The sequence below is a fragment of the Bactrocera oleae genome, chromosome 5 (assembly GCF_042242935.1).
Source record: "Bactrocera oleae isolate idBacOlea1 chromosome 5, idBacOlea1, whole genome shotgun sequence".
Lineage (NCBI taxonomy): Eukaryota > Metazoa > Arthropoda > Insecta > Diptera > Tephritidae > Bactrocera > Bactrocera oleae.
Genome location: NC_091539.1, coordinates 49,926,659 through 49,952,411, shown reverse-complemented (window position 1 = coordinate 49,952,411; position 25,753 = coordinate 49,926,659). Strand labels below are relative to the sequence as shown.

Here is a 25,753-nt window from a genome sequence, read left to right as displayed (position 1 = left end):
TCAGGGCGTTAACTGGAACTTCATTTTTTTTATTTTTAATAAGTTCTGTACCGAGTGTTAGCCAAATAAATGTACTTTAAACCACTTGAAACTAGTAGATTTAATATGATTTTTTTTTTCAAAATTTGTTCTACCAATTGAAAAAATCCGAACACTGATCTTTACGCCAAGATTTAGGGTATCAAGTGGAATTTTATTTCCCTTATCTAACTAAGTCCTTCATCGCATATATACATTTTTGTGGTAGGAAAATTTCTCTGGATTAAGCTCTCGAATTTTCCTGAATTAACGGATTTCACTCCGAAAAATTTAAACTGCCAGAAATGTAGCCTTTCTCCGTGGAAATATAAGTTGAGCGAAAAGTTATTATGGAGAAATTATTAAAAGGTATTTTTCCGTATGTGATTACGTCCAAAATTTACTTACCTCGTAGAAGGAAGGTGGTATATAAGTCGATATAACTTCAGCCATTGGAAATGCGATGCCCATTACCACCAACAATTTGCCATACAATGCGGAGAAGAGCGTGGCCAAAGCATCACCACTGGAATGGAATGGAAAGACAAATTTTGTTCAAATTATTAATTTAAATATTAGTTATTATAGTTATTAGGAAAGCAGCAAAAAGTGTTTTTGTGTTTTAGTTATATGCCAAACCTTCGCCAATGTCACTGGATTCAGTGGCTTTGAGAGAGATATATTTTTGTAGTATAATATGTGTATATGGAGAAAATACAAAAATATTAACTGGCAGTTAAGACTAAGTGGTCCATCTGAAACGTATTCCTAAGTGGGTAATTAATTACTTACACATATTTGAAATATCAGATAAAGATATTTGAGTTACAGGGCGCCGTTTATCTTTCACTACATTGTTTAGTAATCATTCTCGCCTCGTTCATGTACTCTATCGCTCAAGCGTACTAAATCATTTGCAAATCAAGTTTTTGCCTAACGCCTGCCAACGCTAAGCACAAATTCATAAATTATACATTAACCTCACTAATGTAATAAATGTGGGTACTCGAACTTACATATACATAGTTATACATATGTATGTATGTATACTTATTTGCAGTACTTAGTCTCACTGCCAAAGCTCTCGGCTTCGGAAAATAATGGGAAACGTGCGGTTAATTTTGGTGAACACCTTTTCGTACTTAACCGCAGCATAACCAGCAACAAAAGCAAACACAACCACAAACCGACTATTAATTGGCAGAAGAAAACGGTAAACTGCAGTAAGTGACGACGCCGGCGTGTGTTAAAGGAAGTTAATATGCCAAGCGTATATTTATATATATCAACAATGCATATGTATTTATGCCTATATGTACAAGTATATTAAGTATCGAAGCAATATGCCAACAGTTAGTTGCAGGTGCCTGTTAAATGAAGAACACACACGAGTGATGAATTGATAGGCAAGCGAAGAAAACAACAGAGATTATCATGATGGATAATTAAACACATTGAATCACAATTCATGTGGCTAAATGGAAGTGCACATACATACCTACATATGTATATATTTAAACAAGCATATATGCAACTATATATATAGATATAATGTATGGTAGAAGTGAATATTGTTGCAGCATACTAATTACAAATTACTAAAAGGGTGGTATAATAATCCAGTGACATTTAAAAATTATATATAAATCTGAAAACATATCCGACCAACGATTGGCACTTAAGAGAAAATGTTTTGCTAGTTCTTTCTACACACGTTGTTTGATATAAATAACCCTGAAGTCGTATTAAGGCTACTTCATATGGCAAAAAAGGTCTTTACCTTGAGTTTGAGCGGTCAGATTGTATGGCAGCTATATGCCATAGTGTACCGATCTAAACAATTTGTTCGATTAATAAAGCTCTGTCTTCTTGGACAATAATCTGTACCAAATTTCGTGAAGACATCATGTCAAATAAAAAAGTTTTCCATGCAAGAACTTGACTTTGACCAATCAGTTTGTAAGGTAGCTAAATGCTACCTATAGTGGACCGATATCGGCCGTTCCGGCAAATGAGCAGCTACTTGGGGAGAAAATGACGTGTCTAACATTTCAGATCGACATTTTTTGTTATGTGTGCGGAGAAATAAATTTTAAATCTCAGCGTTTTAATTTCACGTCATTAAGTGAACAGTGCTATTTGGACAATTTTAAACTTATTGTGAGGAATCAAGATGAATCCTGGGTTCTACATAAATGTTGTGTAACGTGTGTGAGACTGCTATTAGGTTGAGCTAAACAAAAACGCAAACATATATATGACATTTGCTATACCAATGATTTGAACTGAACCAAAGGATCATAGAAGTGATTATTATTTTTGTTTGACCTAAACAAAAGGCATTACAACTAAGTCTAAAGTTGGGTTGAGTCGACAGTTGAAAGAGTTGGAAAGCCTGTATGCAAACTTATCTTCGACCAACAGACCCATCCTACATAGTGCCGAACTGTCTGTAGCAAGCCTCCAAATCGATCAGAAAATCAGGATTCTACTCCGCACCCCGTTCTAAGTCAGCACGTTTGAAGAGGAAATATTTGTAGGTTCACAAATACTTTAACTGTTGAAGGCCTTGAAATGTTTTGTGAACGAGAGATTACAGCAGGACATTTCTGTAATGAAATAGCGCTAATAAGAGAAATGAAGCGCAGTAATGACAACAGATTATTGCTAGAGATTTAAAAAAAGACCTTCCAGAAGCGAAATATTTACAGTTTCATTTACATATTATTGTTTAGTGGCCATAGTAACATACACTCAAGATTTGATATAAGTTTCATGTGACAAAAAAAGTTAAAATTTTGTTAACGAATATTTTCAATTTTGGTAGAAACGGAAATTTGTTTTCCAATCCAACAATCCAAAGGATAATTACTTAGTCAGAAGAATTTTCAAATATTCACGGAGATAAAAACACTTAAAAAACTGGCGTTTCGTGCCCATGACTATCGACTCTATATCTAAACCTTCAACGAAAAAAGATTGTACCTATCAGAGCAACATATGATTTTAAAAATTAAGCACTTCTTTTTTTACCAGTGTACTTTAGTCAGCGATGGCAATGTCATAAATTCATCAGGGTATAATTTGCACCTCGGTAAATCGAAATATGCAGCTTTTCAGCATATTACACTCGTCATCTGACCCACTTTTATATTACGAAGGTCACAGATATACACCAAAAAAATTGATTAATGCGCTCTTTTTAACCAAACTTTTTTGCACTCGGTGTCTATACCATGTACCTGATGTATACGAACATACTGGAGTTGTTACTGTTTATTTCGCTCTTTATTTTATGACGTGACTTACTTATTAAGAAACTCTAAAAAAAATGTTATTGATTCTATGTAGAGTGTAGTGTGCAAAACTAAAATATTTAAGCTAAATGAAAAGTTAAGTGGAAAGGTCAGTTTTAGGATTAAGCACAGCTTTCGACTTGGAAGAAGAAATTAGTTTAAAATGGTTAAAAATTTTGCAAAAATTTCATAAATTTTAAAGAAAATTAAGATAGAAATTTAGAAATGTTACAGACTTGTCAAACTATCCTCTTACTATTTAGCACTGTATATACAAAGTAACATTATTCTGCCACAACTACTTATACATTGACGTTACTAATTATCATCGAAAGTAAGAGCTAATGGTGAAAGAGAAATGATTGGTGGCGTGTGTGTATTTGAAACAATGTTAACTAACGGCAGAGCGCTGATGCTCATTAAATGGCAGCCGACGACTAATCCTAAAACGACGTTAGATATCATACATATATCATATACTAGTGCATATGTATGTGTACTTAGAGGTTGTCGGAGATAATGACTCGATAAAAGGGAAAAAGTAAAGATCAACGCTGATGTGAATGTGCACCGTAATGAAGGAAAACGTTGCATGTCAGCTTAAAAGATGAGACAGAGCGTAGCTGAAAATTTATTGCAAAGAGCGGACAAGCGTAAATAGCAATAAGTGACACCATAGAAGGTAAATACATGTATTTGTACGAGTATATTTGGTAACAGGGTACACATATGTATATGCATGAAAATAATTAAAAAGTAATCGTAATCGAAGACTATTGATGAACCCAATGATTATTTAACAAGTTAGTACTCGTAGTAGCTTAGTTCGAATGCAGCCGACGTTATATACTTTCACATAACATTACATATGTACTTGCAAAATTCGAAAGAATTAGAAGCCTATTCGTCATGTTAATACTATGTGTAGGTAGGTCGTATAAAACCAACCGGAGAAACTGAAATAATTATACTGAGTCAGTAGAAGGCCGCCTGCATCGATTTTATTCATCTTAGCAGTAAATAATACTAAGTTATGGTAAAAAAAACACAAATCTATTCCATTTCATTAAATTAATGAAAAAATCAAATGAAAACTCGAAAATTGTCATATTGAAATAGTCCAAATTATACATGGCTAATGACAGCTAGAATCTCTACCATTTTTAGGTTATTTACTAATATTCAGAGGCTTTACTGTCTATTATTTATTCTACGTTATTTATGGTCAGGAGATTGGGAATCATCGATCATGCTGCTCCCCTATGACCAAACTCTTAACTAAGATATATACTGTCAACAATAGGACCATGTAAAGCTGGTTGCGAGCTTTTTATGCATACACCTTATAGTCCGTACCTGACACCAACTGATTACTATCTGCTCCTGTCTATGGCGAATGAGTTGGATTGTGAAAAAGAGGAAGTTGTGACAATACTCTGCCCAGTTTTTTTGCCAATACGAGGCTTTCTATGGGGGAGACATTATGAATTTATCTTCAAAATGGCAACAAATTATCGAACACCATTTTGTTTGATATATATTTGATTTAAATCGTTTCATTCTAGCTATGCTAAACAAATCCTTTAATTTAGTACTAAAATAATGAATTTATTATATTTTTTACTAGACATTTTGTAGTGCAACTATTATGGAATCAATACACGAAAATCAAAAAAATTAAAATAACATTTGGAATAATTTTTGGATTGGATTTATATGAGGTGCTAATAATACTACATAATAAAGTAGTGACAGTAATGCTATGTCTTCAAATATTCGCAAGATGTACATTTATTATAAAGCGCGTTTTAAAAAGTGTGGTTGTCAATGAGGCAATACTTTTTTAGGATTTGGTCTTTTTGACAGCTGTTAGTTGATTTACATATGTTATCTGTTTGCCATTTCGTAATGAACAGAATAACATTTACAAATCAGAAAGATATTAATCCACAAGCCACTATTGAGATACCGTTTAATCCTCAAAAATTCACTGTTTGGTGTGCTCTATGGGCACAGGGAATCATTGTTCAATATTTCTTCAAAAATGAAACTGGTTGTAATGTTACAGTGAATAGGGAACGTTATACAAGTAGAGCCAAAATTTATAAATTTTTCGTGGCTGAGTTGGATTATGTTGTTGTGGACAACCTTTGGTTACAACAAGACGGCACTGCATGCAACGAAACAAGCAATTTATTGAAGCAAACTTTTAGTGAGCGCATTATCTCGCGTCGTCGGACAGTGGTATGTCAGATAAGCACGAGACGATTGACATTTTGGATGAGAATATTCGGCGGGTTACTGCTGACATACGGCCCGAATTGCTGGTCGAAGTGATCGAAAATGGAACTTATTCGAGCCAGTTGCGGCGATTACTTCCCCCAAATCATTTTTAAAATATAATGGCGAAACCTTATATTTCTAATAAAGCTAAATTCTTTATAAAAATTTTACATTACTTTAACTTATGTGTGGAAAATCATATGTAGCAAAATATGAAAAAAAAGCAATAAACGCGAGAAGACCTGCTTCTTTCTCCAAATAATTTTTCTGAATACAGATATGGAAGGACAGTATATCGAGTCTACCATATAGTTAAAAATATCACTTCTCCATTTCAAACAACCTCTCACAAGATGCTCACTAGTTTAATTTAAAATGCATGACTATTTTTAAACCGCTTAGTATTAAATAATAGTGCAGTTAAGTTTTACCGTTTTAATAGAGGTAAATTTATAGGCATGCTCGCTACCATGCTGGAGCATTAAGTGTATCAAATAAGATGAATGTTGCACTTTACCGCAGCGTACAACCAACCAAACCCACTTATACACATACATACAAGTATGTTTGTCTATATGTATGTCCATGAGCATGGAGGCAAGTGTGAATGTCAAAATAAAGTAATTTCCTTGTAGCAGTTGCAGCGCTTGAGACATTACATTTCTAAACGCTTAATTAATGGTTATATGTGTGTGTAAACATGCAGTTACGTGTGGTTAATGGCAAATTGCTGCCTCACCACAACTGGCACCAGAAGCAAAATGGCAATTATGCGCCCACCACAACTGCAAGAGAGTGTCTTTTTGTATAGAGAAGGCATGCAATTTGTTAAATGCTGTGAGCTAGCACTGATTACAATTAGCATGTACAAGTATGTATGTACATACGTTTCTATATTTTAAATTTGTGATATCGATTTAATTGAAAATGCTTGAGACACTGTGTGAGAATCCTTTTTAGTTAAACGACAGTTTAGGCATAGCAAACCCATGCCATAAATACCATATAGTATAACAATAATATTGGTGAGCTTCAAATTAAAAAAAAATCTCTTTACAATATTTTTTTTGGTGAAAGTGAAAATGTTCTTTAATTGTGTTGGTCTTAAATAGTTTTTTAAGAAATAACACTGAGCCATCAAACTGAAGCCAATACAACTCAAACTGTGGTGGCCGGTGAATATTATAATCCTTGAAATCCCTAGGAAAACCAAGCTCACCAACTATTTTTAGCAATTCTGTTAGAGTATGGCATGGAACCGCAGCTCAATCATATTTGATTCAAAGAACTGGCCTTTTTTTAAATCCTGTCAGTAAAGATATCGGAACAAAATATAACAAAAATATTATTTCTTTAATTATTAATATGTGCAACCCTCTTCAAAAATTGGGTGAACATTTTTTTTCCTTCAGCCATCGTCTTTGTCTTTCTGATTGATTATGTTATGACAAAATCACAAATGTTAAGATTGCTGCCTTTTAAAAAAAACTTTGTCATTTAAAAGCAACAAAAAAGGTAACAAGTTCAATTCGGTAAAAAAAAAGGTATGCGTTTATATCATTGAAATTTTATAACTGATTTCCTCAATGCTACCTAATTTTGTTTTGAATATCTCAGACAGGTGTTATATTATGGGTTCAGCTAACGAAAAATCACTGCAAACAAGACATACAAACTTTGTTATAAAGAAATTCAAATCTTAAAATGGCACACGGATGTAGTGTAAATATTTACTTATTATTTTCAGTAAATAAACACTTGAATGAAAAATAATTTTCTTATATGTAAGTATGGACGCTCATATTTCAATGCTGTTAGTCTGTTCGTACAATTGGTATAATGTGTTCGATTGGCTACTCAGTAACGCCTAGCGATTAGTGAATACCTTACCATAAAGGAATTTTTGAGAATTTTAAATAACGAATATAATTATTACTAATCGGCCGGTTGTCATATGCCATACATATACCTTAGAATAATACAGATTTCCAAAAATAGATAATATATAGAGATATCTTTAAATAAACCCGACTTATTCTCTGGGTGTTGGACTAAACAAATTTTATTTTTTTTTTCAAATAAAAATCTAATTTCTTACGTAGATCCGACATTGACTCCTTAAAGCATCTGACATATAAGCTTTACCGAAAAATATATCCACCATTGAAATAAGAATACTCTTCACGAATAAAAAAATATCCATATAGGAACTTGATTTGGATTGTTCAATTTGTATGGCAGCTATAAGCGATAGTAGTCCGATCTGAACGAATTCTTCTTCTTTCGTGAAGATATCTGGTCAAATGAAAAGCTTTCCATACAAGGACTTGATTTTGATCATTCAGTTTGTATAGCAACTAATACTATAGTTGTCCGATAACGGCGGTTCCGAGAAATGGGCAGCTTGTTGGGAAGAAAGAGACGTGAGGAAAGTTTCTGAACGATATCTTAAAAACTGACGTATATACAGACAGGCGGACATAGCTAAATCCACTCAGGTCGTCACGCTGATCACCCTCTGATTTATTACCTTTACTCATGACTTAATCTCTTGAAAGGCATTGTTCTGTTTCAACGCAGGCGATGGCAGGCGAATGTTGTACAGTGTTGTAATATAAATAATATTAACATTTTCTAACGAGCAAGTTTTTAAGTATATGTAAGCAAAATTGGAGCTTACACCTTTGCTAGACGCTTGACTGAGCTTCTGTTCGTTTTCGTGGTGAACCTTGATGATTTTCACATATGGAGAGACCAACAAGATGCAAACCACAGCCATATTCCGAGTTTGACAACGCTTGCCGCGATATTACCATTATCAGAAAAGAACTTTTGCGTTTCAACGCTGGCCAATTACTGAAAAATAAGTGAAAAAAAGTAATGGGAGGGTGCACCCTTAATCACGATATCAAGCGGTTGTCGCCATATTTAAGCATATTGTTTATATGTTTTCAAGCTTCTGTACTTTTTTGTAATAAAAAGATATTGTAATTTAATTTCACATAATTTCAAATACTATTCTACAAGTACTAAAACATGTACACTCTCTGCAAACTACAATTTATTAACTTTTTAAAGTCTAAGTCTATGAAATTACAGTTTTCAAACTTTAATAAACCGTAACGAATCATATTTTCTACTTAGGTTACATATCCCCTTATATTACATATGTATATATATACAGTGCCAATACCTCAAGTTCATGACAAATTTATGAACTCGCAGTTCATCACAATGCAATTTGTCTTTGCGCCAAAGGACGTCCAAAGCAGGCGACAGCGCTAAGAGTAAAGCATCCAGAAAGTTAAGGAAAAAGCCAGAAGTGGTATGCTGAAAGCAAAAGCGTGAGTTTTCGTGCTTCTTGCAGATTCAAACGACCTTTAATGAACAAGATAAAGCACACGCACCCAAGTATACTCTTGCCTCGGTTGGCGCTTCCATACATGGGCTAATATTTATGACACAAATTTTTGTTTACGGAAATATTATTAAAACGACATACTATGTTCGCATGTAAGTCATTTTTCATGCTCTGAGTTGACAAAATTCGCTTTTTCAATCTCACCAAATTGATGAAGCAATTTTGTGGGATTTGGCCTTTGTGTCTGGGGCAGCGAGGCGCATGATTCGCTTTTAATTGAATTTGCCACCATCGTTATATTAGGAACTTTGAAAAATGTTCGGGATAACGGTACTGTTATATACACGAATATATAGTGAGAACAAACTTGATTTCAAGAAAATCTTGATTTAAATGTTGACAAATTATAGTGTGCTATCGGAAATTAGTTAAAAAGTAATCAACAGAAACTTTTACTTCCAAAAATAGTTTAAAAATTGTTCTTTTAAATAATAACAGTAATAAGTTGAATGGACCAAGTGTGGCAGTCTCCGTGGATAAATCTCCCCATCTCATTTCTTACGAGATACTATCAACAAATGATCCATTTTTAATTGATTTTCTACAATTTTGAAATTTAGTTTTAAATGCTTTTTATTTAATTTTAATAATATAATTTAATATTTCTCTTACATTTTTGACAGCGCTGATTCGTTTAATCATTTAAAACTGATGAATAGTTTGAAATACCTAAACGAGGTTAGAATGGAGCTTGTAAAAATTATAGGACGGTTTAAAGTATTCTCTAAATGATAGCACCTCAAACTAATGAATCGCATGGGCAGAAATGTATGTTGAGCGATACATTTGTGGTTCAATTTTCCATCTCAATTCGAATGCTTTCACATATATGATTTCAGTTTTATTTTTATATTTATAAACTTCAACTTTCTTATTTTTCATCAATACTGTGAAACCCCTAAAGATCAAAAAATATACGATAAAGCATTTATGATGGACAAAGATGAGACTCGGTTGAGGACATGTGTAGCCGCAAGAGTAATAAAGCGAACGTAAAGTAGTGAAATGCTGGAAAGAGTTTTCTAAAAAAACCGAAGGCAGAATTTCAAGGGATCTCGATTGCGTCGCTTGTTAAGTAAAAGAAAAATTTTTTTACATTTGAAAAATACTCATCGAAATTTATATTTATGTTTATGAACACACTACAATTAATTTTATAGAAATTTCCGTCAAAGTAAATATGACTACCATTTATTATAAACTATATAAGAGAATGTCACAGTATTATTTTGGCCAGCAGCCACCTGCAACCAAGTAACAGCACCCTCTGAATAAATTATACTAGGATCAATTAAGCTTTATTGAACGTTAAGTAAAAAAGAACTTAACAAGAAAATATCTTCAAGCTAAAAATTTTCGTTTACTAAAATATTTTTCAAAACAATGGATTTCAGCCTCCAAAAACTTGACGCGACATGTGTACAGAATTTGATGAATGCTAACAAACCGAACTAACTAAAACTAGAAACCAGAAGTATGAATTATTTATTTGAACTCAAAACTAACACATTTTAAGAAAGATTGTTGATACAAAGATTAAACTTATAATGGAAAGTCTTTGCTTTTTGTAGTTTAATTTTTAAAATATAGACTAGTAAAACAAGTTCCCGAATTTTTTCGCACTTAAAATTTAATATTTATAACCTAAACAGGATATTTTAAGCTTACCACGAAGTTTGTAACACCCATTAGGAAACGTCGGAGACCGTAAAAATTAATGATCAACGTGACGAGCTGAGTCGATTTAGTCATGTCCGTTCGTCTATGTGTCTGTCTGTCCACCTATCTGTCTGTATATATGCGAACTAGTACTTCAGTTTTTGAGATATCGATCTGAAAATTAGCACACATCGTTTTCTCTCAAAGGAGCTGCTCATTTATCGGAACTTTTGATATTGCACCACTATAGCATATAGCTGGCACACAAACTGACCGATAAAAATGAGATCTTTACTCATTAAGTAAACTCAATTCGACTCGAAAGTTGTTTATATTAGGTCAAGTAAAAAGTTCGTTCGGTTTTTATCTAAGAGATGGCGTTATTGTCCATAGTACTAGTGTTACGTGTCGCATCATGCTATACGGCGCTGAAAACGTGTTTATTCGCGCTAAAAGTTTGTCTTTGATAGTTTTGCGATTGATTTACTCAGTTCGTTGTGAGCGCTCGTCAAAGATGGACACCAACAAAGAGAAAATTCGCTATATTTTACAATTATTCTTCGATCAAAGCGAAAAAGCAGCCAAAGCGGCTGAAAACATTAATTTAGTTTATGGACCCGATACTGTAAACGAACGTGTAGCACAAAAGTGATTCGCTAGGTTCATATGTTATCAAACAACGTGGCTAGAAAGAACTAACCAAACGTTTGTGGTAAGAATATCACAATCAATGCCTTAAAAAGAAACGCAGGGGAGAAGTTTGAATAAGCAACTAGAACAGACGTAAGTCTACTTATTTTTAACTGCTGTAACAACGTCACTGAAACGTAATTGAATTTATATTTCATCAAAAAGTCTCATCACAGATGCATATCTCAAAGTTTATTTTAGAAAATGGATATTAATACTTCCAAAAACAACAAAAAAGATGCAAGCAACAATTGTATATCGGCTCGGCAGCATCGCCAAATAATCACCGAATGCATTCTTCGTTTCGATTAGGAGACGAGACAAAATGACCAGGACTTCTCTACTATAAAAAATGGGTAATGATACAAAATGCAATCGTCACTCTATGTGATTTAATATATTTGAACCGAATACGAATTAATTGTATATACAGAATGATTCCCCTAACTTAAAGTACACCTACTTGATGATATAACAGGTAAAAATGGTACTTAGCTTTCTATGAAGACTTGCTTGAAATTACTTTATATATATATTATATGAATTATATATATACTTATATATATATATATATGTATAAATAAAAAATTAAAGGTGTACTTACGCTCTGACACGCGGCATCGGTGGATAAATGAATGACGGTCGATGCGTTCGCTTAATGGCTGGCAACACCGGATAGCTGGTCAACTGATGCGAATGATACATTAACGCTAAATGCCCCGTCTGGCGATCATCACCAAGCGCTGAGGAGAGACGCCGATTTGATGAACCGGGCGACGGTGGACCCGAACCGCCTGCACCGCCACCGCCACTACCACCAGCATCACCATCATCGCCACCCTCACCACCTCTAACATCCAGCTGATGGCTTAACGCCGACGACGTTGCTATATTCGACTCATCAATAGTGACGCGATGATGCGAACCCGAACGACTAGCCAAACGGCCCGGCGACACCGAAGCGCTTGAAGCAGCGGCATCTGCGACCAGCAAGACACTGCTTGTGCCCATAGTGGCAGCGGTGGCGCCACTGCTAGGTGGTGAACGCCGTTCTTGTGTGTGTGGCGGTTTGGCTGGTGGCGTTGGGCCACTGACATCGCTCACACTGCCGCTGCTATCCTCATCCATCGCGCTGCTGCTGTACGGACTCGTTTTGTGATGATGATGCAGCAGATGTTGGGCGCCCGCATAGCTGGCGGGCACAGTAGGCGTGGCCACGGGTACACCACCGTGTGTATGATGATTTTGATGATGTGGATGCTGGAACTGATGTGGCAGGTGATAGTGATGGTGACTACTGAGGTGTGCGCGCATCACATGTTGTGGCGGCTGTTGTTCGTCCTGATAGCTGAGCGATGTGCCCGCTGTGGCAGCGGCGGCAGGCGGTGCGGCGGTCATTGTGGGTGAGACGACCGAAGCGGCGTCTAAGGTTTCACTAGACGCGGCTGCTGAGTCGCTGTAGGTGCTGCAAGTGGAATTGGAACGAGAAAATGTTGTTGCAGCCATATAAAAATCGGGTTCACATATGTGTATTGTTTATAGTTTTATATATATTTCTTTAAGAAAATCACTACGGTCGTTTAGGTGAAGGAATGTTTTTTTGTTTTTTTTTTTTAAATAACTGCACATTCAGCTGACTAAATATATATTTTTTTTTAAATTTTGCTTGTTCGAAGTATATTTTAATTATTTTCGTATTAAAAATCGTATGTACTTGTATAAGTATGGTATAAAGATATATCAGTGTATTATGCATTCAATGCAAATTTTTACTGTTAAAATTTAAGCTTATGCTACTATTTTCCTCATTTTTTCACATATTTCACTCTCCGAAATTTCTCTTTTATTATTTTTCGAATTTTTACTGTTTTTCACATCAAAACTAGTATAACCACTGGAAATATTTTCAAAGCCATCAATAAAATCAAAATTATTGCAAACTTCAATATTTCTGTGCACGAAATCGTAAAACGGCCTCAACCGTAGATTTCGAACCGCCCGCCATAGCTCACACTCGCCAAATGACTGCGATGGCGGTGCCGTTGATTTATGTGCCCAACTGTCCAGCAGACCGGATGTGTCACAAAACGCTGTAGTCGCGCAATAATAAAAACAAATGTAGATGAGTTGCAACAACAGTTGCAAATTTATTTATTAGTAGCATGTTCGGCTTGTATATATAATATATATATTTTTTGTTGTTGTTTCCATTAAATTGGATAATTCAGTTTTAAGTTGTTTGAACGCCCTAATTGCCGTTGGTGTCGGCACGACTTTGCCACCATGGGGTGAGTATTTTTCGCAAAATAGCGAAAGTGAATGTGAAAAAAATAAGAAGATATCACTGTGGTGTTACCTTTTTGTTGTTGTTGCGCGCACTACTTACAAAACGATGCATTCAATTTGCATTATGAAAAAATCACTTTGAACTCAATTCGGGGAAGACTTCTTTTATTGAGCTGACGAAAGTCTTGAGTATTTTGCATTAAGTGATAAAATGTTTTGCTGGCACACAATGCTCAGTACAACTTGAGGAGCCAATTTAAGGCAAATATGTAATACAAGTATGTATATGTACAGTGAGACCTCTATTTGCGGACACCTCCAATAAGCGGACGCCTCTCTTAACCGGACAAAAATTCAGGAATCAAGTTTTACGTTGAGTTTTCAATATAAACTCCACTCTAACAACCGGACACGCTCATAACTGAACGTGGACACTTTTTTACTATTTTTTATTTTCAATACCATTCGTGAGTAGACGCGGACCTCTTGATAACAGACAAGAAAATTGAATTACTGAACAAAAGTGTAAAGAAAATAATAAAAAAATCTCTGAAAAGCGGACGCAAAACTCTTATTTGCGAACAACGAAGAAATAATTAAAATAAAGGAAGAGCAACTAAACACAGCCGAAATCTATATACGAGTAATATGAGTACATACACACACCATATGTAAAAATGTGGGGACGAACATAAACATGTTAAGATATAACGGAATCTATTGTATATATAACAATTTGTAGGTTTTAGCATGAAAGGATTAAGAATTATAAATCATTTGATTAGTATTTGAAAAGCGTTTACTATTTAACTCATCCAACTTAATAACATAAAGTTGATCTTGCTAATACAACATGCGCTTATCAGCCCTTCGATCAGGGCATTATACACATTTGACATTTTGGAGGCTGTTTACTTTATTAAGGCAAATTAAAAACCGTTTTTCAAAAGCTGGTTTTTAAAGAAGTGAGTGAAATTTCTTACCGCGCGACATTCTCATATTGACGTTATCAGCTTTGATATAGCTTTTAAATGAAAATCAGCAAGGTCTTCATTTGGACGACTTTTTAATAATCGACGAAACTGTTAATGCAGAAGACATTAGTATTGACATTGACATATTTACTGAGGAATTATCTGATAGATAAACCGCGAAAAGCCAAATGAGTTCTGAGCCCATAATGCGGGTCAAATTAACTCATATTCTGAAGCGCAAGAACAACTTCCAGTATGCCAAATCTTTGGAAAGTTTTCTTCGAAACTATTTTATAAAAAATAATTAAGGAAAGTGGCCACAAACTATGGTAAAAAAATGTTTGAAAACTCAAGCACATATAAATATGTATGTACACAAACAAATATATTGAAACTATGATACATCTCAAAATATACATATATAATTTATATATAAATGATATATGTGAATTAAATAACCAAAGAATATAATTTATTTTATATTTATATTTATAATATAATAATTTGGCAAGCGGACACCTCCCATAAGCGGACAAAAATTGTGGAATTGTCAGTGTCCGGTGGTTGGACGTATTACTACATATATCAAGTTCTTAAAAACACATATCACAGATTAGAGTCAAAATTTCGATCTGTAAGAATTTCGACCACTTATTATGACTTCGCGGGGCAATTTCGGATATCAGGTGAAAGGAAGAATTCAACACAAGCCAAGCAAATTCTTCATACGTCAACCACCATGGTTTCAATAAAAGGTGTTGAAGGACTTTGAAATATTTAAGCGAAAATTTTTACTCAATACTGATGTACTTTTGCCTGTCCACTCAATTTCAGATCCATGAATTAAATATTAAAGCATAACAATATGTAACAAATGAAAAGCTTGAGCTGATGTTATATAGCATTGCTTTCAGTATAACCGCTGGCTTGTAAAATTTGTCAGTAATTAGTATTGCAAGTACAATGCCAATATTAAAGAAATGTCAAAAGATTATACGAGGTGAGCCTAGCATAACAAGATATAAAGATATATATGTCATATTACAGTTATCAGCACTTCTAAAACAGCTCTGAAAATAGCAATCTCGACTCAAAATGTGATTTCATTATAATTTCAAATCATTTATAGTTCAAAATACCCGGCAATCAAGAAATAATTATGCTAAGTAATTTTTTATCAAATTTTGCTTCGAAATTATTGTGCGAAGGTTATAGCGAATTAATGAAGAATGGCACTTTTTTGGTTTCCAAAGTTAAGTGCTATAAATTCATTGACGCAAAGTCTATTGCCGAGAATCTTGAAAAAAGCCATAGCTATGGACAATATTTTCAAAAAAGCACAGCTATACAATCACAATAATATTGCATAACTAAAGAGAAGTCTTTAAAAGACTTGAATAATAAAAGGTATTATTGATAAAAGTCTGGTCGACTACAACTTTTGGAGTTAGTGCATCTACAAGCTTAATAATAAATGGTGGCCTGTTATATTCGCAACGACGCTTATTCGTCAGTTATTCTGTTTTACAATACTATTTTTCCTTCTTATAATTTTAATATATTGGGTCTATAATTATATTCGTGAGTTTTTCGTTTGTTCAAGAAAACCCTGTACAACAGTATTATTCAAAGTACCATATTGCTCTTGTGAAGCTTTAACATTTTCCCATCTTTCTACCAATTTGTGGATTCCATCCGAAAGAAATGCGCCAAGAATGATTCACACCAATTTTCAATTGGCCTTCGCTCGTTTAAATTTGATGCGTTTTCGATTAATGGTTTCACCTGATTTCAGAAGCTGATAATACAACGCGCCCTACTGATCCGACCTAAAAAAGCGTCTTGGTTATTCGGCTTCTTACATTTGAATGTATCCGACCGCTTTTATACGTTGGAAATGACTGCTTGAGTGGCTCCCAAATATTCTGCCTTTGAGTAATACATTCATTTCCTCCTCTTCATACTTTTTTAACTGCCTAGGACGTTTTTCGTCTTTCAACACAAAATCACCATTTTCAAATAGTGCAAACCTCTTTTGGCACGTTCCCTCAGCCAAAGCATGTGCAACATAATCTTTCACCGAAATACGTAACCTTTCAGCTGAGGTTTTCTTCTTGCTAAACTAATGAACACCAACTCCAGCAAAAACATTATTTCGCGCAGAAAGTTCGACATATTTGAGCAAAAAACAAAAAAAAATATAGTTGTTTACGCTTCAAATGAATGATATTTATACTTAAAAATAGGCAGAAGAGCAGTAGCTTTGAACGCATGTTCGGCATATTGGAACAGTAGAATGATAATCAATTGACGCCATCTCTTGGCAAACCGCACGAATATAGTTATATACTCAATATATTATATAATATAAGAAACTTTAACCCGTCTGAATCAAGCCTACAAAAATTCATAAAATTTTTATTCTAATATTAGTAAGAAAAAATATAATTAGTTACCCTGTCTTAGTAAGCAATACCAAAATATACTTTTAAAATTTTAAGGAATCAGTTATGCGCTACAATCTTCTTCTGCCAATTGCTTCACGAATAAGCTATAATTGGAAATATTTTTAGCTTCATCACTATTTCTCCAACAATAATTCGAATTTCAAACGCCAATATGAGCTTAGCACACTTTAAAGCGGTCAATAACAAAGTAGTTGCCTTAACTTTCTTAATTTGAAGCCAATGGGAAGTGTGTGCAGTAATCAGGTTTCTTTGGAAACAAATCTTTGTAATTACTTGAACACCCAGCCACCAGTCCGAAATCAATTTTCATGAAATAAAACAAATTTTGCTGCGCGAAAACTCGACACTCGAGACTCGCATATATAAGACAGGCGTGTAACTGTAAATTTTGTTAATTAACAACCGAACAAAAGGAAAGAGGATTGCACAATTCACCGCCGACGACTGCCAAACAATATGTGTGAGTAAGCATGGCAAGAACATGAGTGGCAAGCAAGCAACAAAAGTTGCGCATACGACGTGGTGTACAATTTATTGCTATAAGAGTGTATGTAAAGAACACAGGTAAAGCAAGGTGTTCGCGACAACAACCACATTAATGGTAGTCAATAGTAAAAGTATGAGAGGCCACAGCTGCATAGCAGTTTAATTTAATATTTTGCGCTTTCACCCACTTTATTGGGCGCAGGCGCTGAGAAGGACTATTTGACTGGTTTGTTTGCTTCATTTCACTCTTTGTTGCTTTGTCAACGGTAAATTGAATTTATTTACCTTCTTTCACTAGCCCCATTTATTTACAATACCTTTTTTTTCCTTATATAGGTGTGCTGTCTGCAGCTGTGTGTATTTAGCAACAAATATGGAGCGTACAGGCAGGAAAAGGATGCATAAAAATGAATAACAAAAATAAAAAAAACTTAACAAAGAAAAAATTGCAAAAAGCAGCAATCAGCAGAGAGTTGTAGAAAAAAACTTATTTGTAGCATGTATAATCCAATTTGTGCGGCAAAGTTAATTTAAAACCACATACAATGGGAGTATCCTTGCAGGTAGCGCACATGTTATACATACACACACAAACACATGTTCGACGTAAACAAATTGCCTGCAGCCATATTTTTGGTCAATTTCTAGTGATCACTTCAGCTTAGCACTCTATGGTACATGCAACATATATACATATTCGTATATATCCATGTACGTATGTATGTATGTATTTTTGCAAGATACTTTCAGTTAAAAGGATAATATTACAAAGCGAAGATTTATGTAATTTCGCACACATACCAAACCATAAATGTTGCGATTTCACTTGCACAATTTTATGTTTCTCCACTTGCACTATGAGAAGCGCACACCACAGCAGCCTAGGCGTATGAGTGATGGCTGTTCTATGGTTTATGTGTTTGTGAAATTCAAGTTTTAAACATTACTCGTCTTGCGCCTACAAATAATTTGCATGAAAACATTGCAAGCAGCATTGTGCATAATATGAGTTTATTTAATTAGCATCATAAATTCGCGAAAGTGACACTTTTATTAAGTTGCGGCTTGTGGCGTCAGCGCGTGTAAATGAAAAACGTGACTGGCGCATAGCAGAAATATTTTTGTGGAGAAACCTATATTAAGTGAATAATTATCACGTTGTAAAATCATGCATATTTTTATAATATATTTTAATAAATTTTACAATATTAAATGATATTCCGCAAGGCCACAAACTTCACGGAATGATTTTGGATGACTGTAAAATAATGAAACCGCGATAGCTGAAATGCCAAAGATAGCTAAGTTGTATTTTGGATACTATCATATTATGAAATTTGAAAAAATTAAAAATGTTGTTAAACGAAAGATCTGTTCAAAGTAGCGGCCGCGCACGCCAAAATCGATCGATGCTTTGCGAAAGCGCTAAAAAAAAATTGAGCATGAATTGAACTTTTTGTGTCTTATAGATTTACAGCAGTCTACGTATCTGGCTAAATGTTTGTACTTCTTGTCCTCAGACCACAAGCAAATGGTCACTGGAAAGAAATCGCCGAAATTGTGGCCTATTTTAAAGCCAAACCCCTTTTTACTACAAAAGCGTTATCAAAGAGCTGGAAGCTATTTTTAAAAGAAAAAATTATGAACTTGTATTAAAAGTTAGCACCTAACGAAGTCGCTTTCAAGAAAATGCGCTGTAGCTCCCTGTTTGTATACAACATGAATTTCAGATGATATAATTATATACATACCTATAATATTTTCAACCTCACACCTTTTTTCAGAATGATCAAAGTTAACACCACGCGCTTTTGTAACTGAATAAAAGGCAAGAAAAAACTGTAACTTCGACTGAAGCGAATCTATCATACCTTTCAAAGGTGCATTTCTCATAGGTTAAAAGCATATAAAAAATCTTAATATCAAAATCAATATCGTTTGTATGGCAGGTATATACTACAGTGGTCTGATCTGAATACTTTGTTCGGAGATTGTAGCGCTGCCTTGGAAAATAAATACAAGATATTGTTTTCAACCGGTCAGCCGTTGTCTCTGAATAATTTGTTCGAAGATTGTACTGTTGTCTTGAAAAATAATAAATGCCGAATTGCGCAGAGATATATCAAATAAAGTTTTCCACACAAGTACTGGATTTTGATCGATCAGTTTGTATGGCAACTACATACTATAGTGGTCCGATATCGACGGTTTCGACAAATGAGCAGCTCTTAGGCAGAAAAGAAGGTGTGCAAAATTTCACATCGATATCTCGACTCAACTGTTCATGGTAATCATTTATGTAACATATATACTTTATAACATCTCCAACGCTTCCTTCTGGGTGTTACAAATTCGTTGTAAACTTAATATACATATGTTCAGGGTATAAAAATGCATAACTCAATATCTACTAATTAAAAAAAAATATCTCAACCCTTATATTTGTAGGAAAATGAATTCGCTATAAAAAACAAGATCTCTTACAATTTTTTCGTAAACCTCATCGTTCAAAAGTTATTAACAATGCCATGATAATTTTCTATAAACTAGTTATAAAATTCTTAAAAAAAGAGAATATGCGAGATATTTTATTCAAATATTAGATACTGAAATATGAAGTTTACATTCCACTAATAAGGAGAAAATAGGAGACTGAAACGGAGGATCTTCCAATTAATATTAAGAGCTCGTACTGGTAGAGAATTCGTTGGAGCTGTAAATCATCCAGAGTAAAACAAAAGAAAAATAAATAAATAAAAATCTTTTTTTTACCCACCCTCATATGACAGTAGCATGGACGAGAGCGAATTCTATGAGGAAAAAATATTACTTAACCAATGAAAAACGACTTACCCTGACTAAAGTATAATCCTTAGACTTTTGCCTACAAATATTCTAAAAAAAAAAATCTTTCTATTTTTCAAGCTGAGGATCATCAGAAGTCACTACAAATATGTGTCCGAGTTTCTCTACCAAATTTATGGCTCACTATTAGAAACAAAAACTATTATTTAATGAGCAGAATTACACAATCCGTTTCTAAATTTAATATTTTAAGGTAACATCACTTGCTGTAAAAACTTGTTAATAACTCACAATGCAGAATTATGAAAATTAGAACTAAATGAAAATTAAACCCAAAAATAAATTCAGAAATTCATGGCGAAGCACAATTACTAACTTTTCCGGTTTGAAACTTTTTATGTAAATTTTATGAGGAGGTGAGTCGAAAAATAAAGAGAGAATGTCAAAAAATATGGTTGCTAATTAAATTTTTACGCGGCAATCCCCGGCCAACAACAATAATGGCAAAATTAAATGAAAAGTTGGAAAGGCACCTGTTTAATTTCATTAAAGCTAACAATGGTTTCATGCCACTGCAACTATTTTCGCAGTAAAAGCTTTACAACAATAAAGTTTATGCCTGCATACTTTAGCTTTAAGGAATTTATGCAGCAAATATACTATATGTAAAAATGTTGCTAGCGGCTTGGCGATTGACCTACATATATACGTGTATGCAAACATACTCTTATACAAGAAATGACTGACATTTTTATGTCAAAAGCTGAAATGTTGGTAATGAATGTACATATGTATGTATGTATATAAAATCGCTCCTTTCACCGTTTTATGTGACATTCAACGCCGCCAATACGAATACAGAAGATTTAGCGCGAATTATACATACATATATATATGTATATATTATATAAACTAGTATTCTATCCAAAGCAAGCCTTTGAGTTAGGCAGGGATTAATTTTAAGTAGCACACTTTTGACTCTAAACTCTTGTTTGTTAAGAGACAAGTCAAGTGGAGATTTTCAGCTATTTTACTAAAGGACACCATTGTCTATGCGGAATCGGAAGGTTCACTAGTTCACTGGCACTATTCCTTTGGATTTGGAAGGAATTGGAGTTTGAATTTTTAAAAGTATGTGTTTGTAATGAAAATACATGTTTTATGACACCAATCCGACGAGTATGCGTTGGACTTGCCGCTGGCAGTTTTATGGTTAAATGTGATAGTTTTATAGTATAATATTTATCAAAGGCCAATATAAATAGTTTATAAAAATATAATACTATAAAAAAAAATACCAACAAAGTTGTGTTTCGATATAAAGGGTTTAAATTTTATTTTAGTTGTAATACCCTTATTCTACTCAAAAACATTATAAAACGTATTACATCGATATTGAACAGTTTTAAGTAACCACTCAACTAACAAAGATAATTAAACACAACAAATAAAGAATTATCCAAAACTCCCGATATTTACTAGAAACAGTTATGGATACGTTTAAAGATAATCTAGGGGTCTAGAAAATATATTTTTTTTCGAACAAAAAATTTAGACTTTGAAATAAAGAACTATAAATTGCTTTAAATAATGCTAGTGAGGAAGAGTGTGGAAGTAGTTTTGAGATGGATTAAACAATTATCTCGATAGTGCCTAAAACATCATCGTTTTCGAAGTGTTGGCTCATAGGTATACTATAAATAAAAGTTGATGATCGCGAATCGGATCGTCGAATGTTTAAGTTAAAGACCAACATGGATATGAGGCATTTGGCTGAGAAGACTTATATCAGAACATTGTGCAGCAACATCAAAAAGTGGTCTACAAGTGACAATGAAATTAAAAGAACATTTTCGAGAACTTTTCTCAGCATCTCCAAATCTCAAAAAAATATCCCTTAAAAATATATGTTAAGTTGTCCCAATCTCTCTTCCATTTACTAATTCCAACTCACATTAGTCATCATAGCAGCCTTGATTGGTTGGTTGAAAAGGAAGCGTCAAATCGCAGGCGGCCGTACTTAGGCCATCATTAAGCCCATTGTGCAACCCCGTTAACTAAATTAAGCCTTATGCAGCAAATTAGTGGATTTGGTAAAAAACCTTATTTTTTCCACCCGAGCTGCCTAATGTCTCTTAAGTTGGAGCAGTGGAATATATCCCATCTCATCCGGCTGAAGACTGAGCATTCACATAGATAATGTTTCAGCATCTCATCATCATCCACGCAATGTTCTGCATTCCGACGGATCCCCTTTACCCATTTTCTGAAGGTTACTAAGTTTCCTTTTGCCTAGAAGTAGGAGCATTTTGCTCTGTCTACCATCAACACTACCTCAACGTAACTTAGTAGTATGTCCTGTGTTGCTAGCATTCCAAAACCTGTGGTGTTCCTCTAACATATATCTATTTCTTCAAACAACCCTTGAAGGTGCTGAATGGTATTGGCGTTACGGATAGTCTTAATTTCTCCTTGGCTATCTACTAGAAGGTTTATGAACATGCTGGTTAAAGCAGAAGCTCACTTTGAACCTTCTGTTAGGGCCACAATTTCGGCTTTAAAGACTAATTTGTAGTCATTTACTTTGAAGCTACTTTCTGTGTATAGATATCGTTGTGTTTAATTCCTCATGGTTGAATATTTAGTTGCTTAATTTTATCAGGAACAATAGTGTTTCGAATATTTAAATATCTGATAATATGCCATAACTAAATGAATATTTAACCACACAGTAGTACGGGATCACATATGAAGAAGATAATGTGATTGAAAATCAAATAGTTTACGTCCTAATGGCCAAGAGTCGATAGTTAACTATCTGATACTCTCCCAAAACCTATAAAATTGCATACAATTTTGTATAGTCTTTACATAACCCGAGTATCACAATAGCCAAATTGCACTACAAACCACTGTTTACTAAATGACGATCCGCTTAGACAGGTCGAATCCTCCTCGATAGTCTACCAAACCAAACGGATGTATATCCGTTCAAGTACTTTTACTCAAAAACATTCTTAATAGAACTTCTATTTCTAATTTGAGGGAACGAAATACTTAAAGATATCAATCGCACTCTATTGCTTAAATATTTTCGCTCAACGTAGTATAAACTTTTACCAAACTCCATAACAAAATAGTTTGTCGTTTCGACTCGCTCGCTTTCGACAAATGCTTAAAACAAAAACTTTATACCAGAGGATTTCAATCTGTACTAAAAACAAAAAAATCCTAAAACCATTAAACTAAAGGAAGCTGCACTAGCGCATTTTGTGGAGGGTGGGTTTAGCGATGGCAATGGATGCTTGTGGTAGACACACTAAATTCTGCACTTGGGCGCGATTGCTGCGCCGATTGCCGCCAAGTGGTGTAAATTTATGCATCCTTCAGGAAAAAGGCGCCCAAGCCGAGCATTAACAACGAAATTAACAGCAACCGCAAACCCACCAACGCTAGTGACTTTGGCTGATACAAGTATATTCGCAAACACATACGTTCCATCGCACAGTTTAAGTAGTTAGAAGCATAGAAAATGCAATTTTCCACTCATGAGCGCCTGTGCTGTCGCGTTACTGCCGCTGCAAGTACTCCTTTGGAGACATTTTAAGTAGGAGTTGAAAGGGATGTGGACAAATTTGCGATAGCCTGTGAGGAAATACTGCTGCACATACAAATATGTGACTGTACAGTAGTGGGCATACAATTAGGATGGTTATGTGCAATCATTAATTTAATTGTTTACCAATATATACGCGAACTAGGCCTGGAAAACTATTTTTCTAGATAAGATATCTTTACAAAATTTAGGTGAATTGTTGTCCAAGACAACAATTCTACAATCTTTCAACAAATTAATCATACCAGACCCCTATAGCATATACATATGTAGCATATAAACTGACCAATTAAAATCAAGTTCTTGTATGGAAAACTTTTTTATTTGAAAATATATATTCACGAAATTTGGCATGGATTATTCCAAGACGGCGCTATAATCTCCATACATATAGCTCTTATAGGAATTAACCGTTCAAAATCAAGACAAGGGTCTTCTTTTTTTTCTTCACAATTAAGTTAAAGTTTATACAACATTTTAAAAAAAATGTATGTCTGGTTATAAGATCAGGTTTAGGAGATAATTAAATGAAATAAAAGTGAATATAAATAATTTTTTTTAATAAATTTAGCTCCAACTGTAGGTCCACCACTATAAATACGAATACATACAAATATATGTATGTATATATTTAAAACGAGTCTGCATGGAGTTGTAATTATCTATTAGAGGAAATAGCACTTCTACGTCTGCTACACACAAGTTGGATTAACATATACAAATTTATATGAATGTATGTATGTATGTTTCAATATGCATGTATGTACTTAAATGAGTCCATCCAGTAGAGGGAGTTTTCTAGTGCGATTAGTGACATTACAGTTTCAGCCGACTAAGCAAAATATAGAAACTCAGCGCAACTGCAACAGCACTAAACAACGTTCATATATTTTAAGTGTATATATATACACACATACTAGCATACATTACAGCATTTCATACTTATTGTGGTGTTATTGGTGCTATACGCAACCGAAGCTAAATGCTCATCCTGCGAACGTTAATTATATTTTTAGCGCTGTATGCACTCTAATATAGTCGCATTTACGTGCAATTGTGTTGAAAGCGGTTATTTTGTTTTTGTTGCTGTTGATTTTATCTCTCTCGCAGGATTTTACAGCAGCAGCTACCTGCTGGTAATGCAAATTATCGAGCGCCTGCTAATTTTAAGCCTCCGTGCAAACGAAACACATGCAAACTGTCGTTGCTCATAATTACACTTGTGGTGGTTTTGGTGTGGCAGCAACGAGAGCGAGGCATTTTGTGGATCTGACAAACTTTGTTATTTCATTTGTTTGGTATTTAATTTCATTTCTAAAACCTGAATGTCATGGTTACACTTAAGTCAATTAATATTCCATTTGCAAACTGCCGAGCCTCATTATTGAATATGCAAACATATATATATATCTATGATAGTGCTTTTAATTGAAAGTTTGCAGTTCGGTTGCACATTCAATACTTAATGTATTTTATATTGTAATACAAACGAAGTTTTGTATTTAAGGTAAGGTAGAAGTGCCTTAAAGTCCTCTATCAAAACTTTCGCTTCTTATACATTATTTTTGAGGGTTCACAGCAACCATATGCTATAGTAGTTCGATATCGGCAGTTCCGACAAATGAGCAGATTCTTGAGGATAAAAGGCTTGTGCAAAATTTCAAAGCGATATCTCAAAACTGAGGGACTAGTTCGCGTATAGACAGACAGATGGACAGACGGACATGGCTAATCATTTATATATATATATA

The 25,753-nt window shown here is 34.2% G+C and overlaps 1 protein-coding gene across 1 annotated transcript in view; it reads right to left on the bottom strand.

Annotated features, from left to right (window-relative positions):
• Positions 1-25,753, bottom strand: part of OtopLc (Otopetrin-like c) — a 96,183-nt gene that overhangs the window by 12,781 nt on the left and 57,649 nt on the right. The window contains exons 3-4 of the mRNA XM_036365801.2: positions 11,972-12,832; positions 427-544 (exon numbers count right to left, since the gene is read on the bottom strand). Coding sequence (XP_036221694.2) covers positions 427-544; positions 11,972-12,832 — 979 coding nt within the window. The remainder of the gene's footprint in view (positions 1-426; positions 545-11,971; positions 12,833-25,753) is intronic.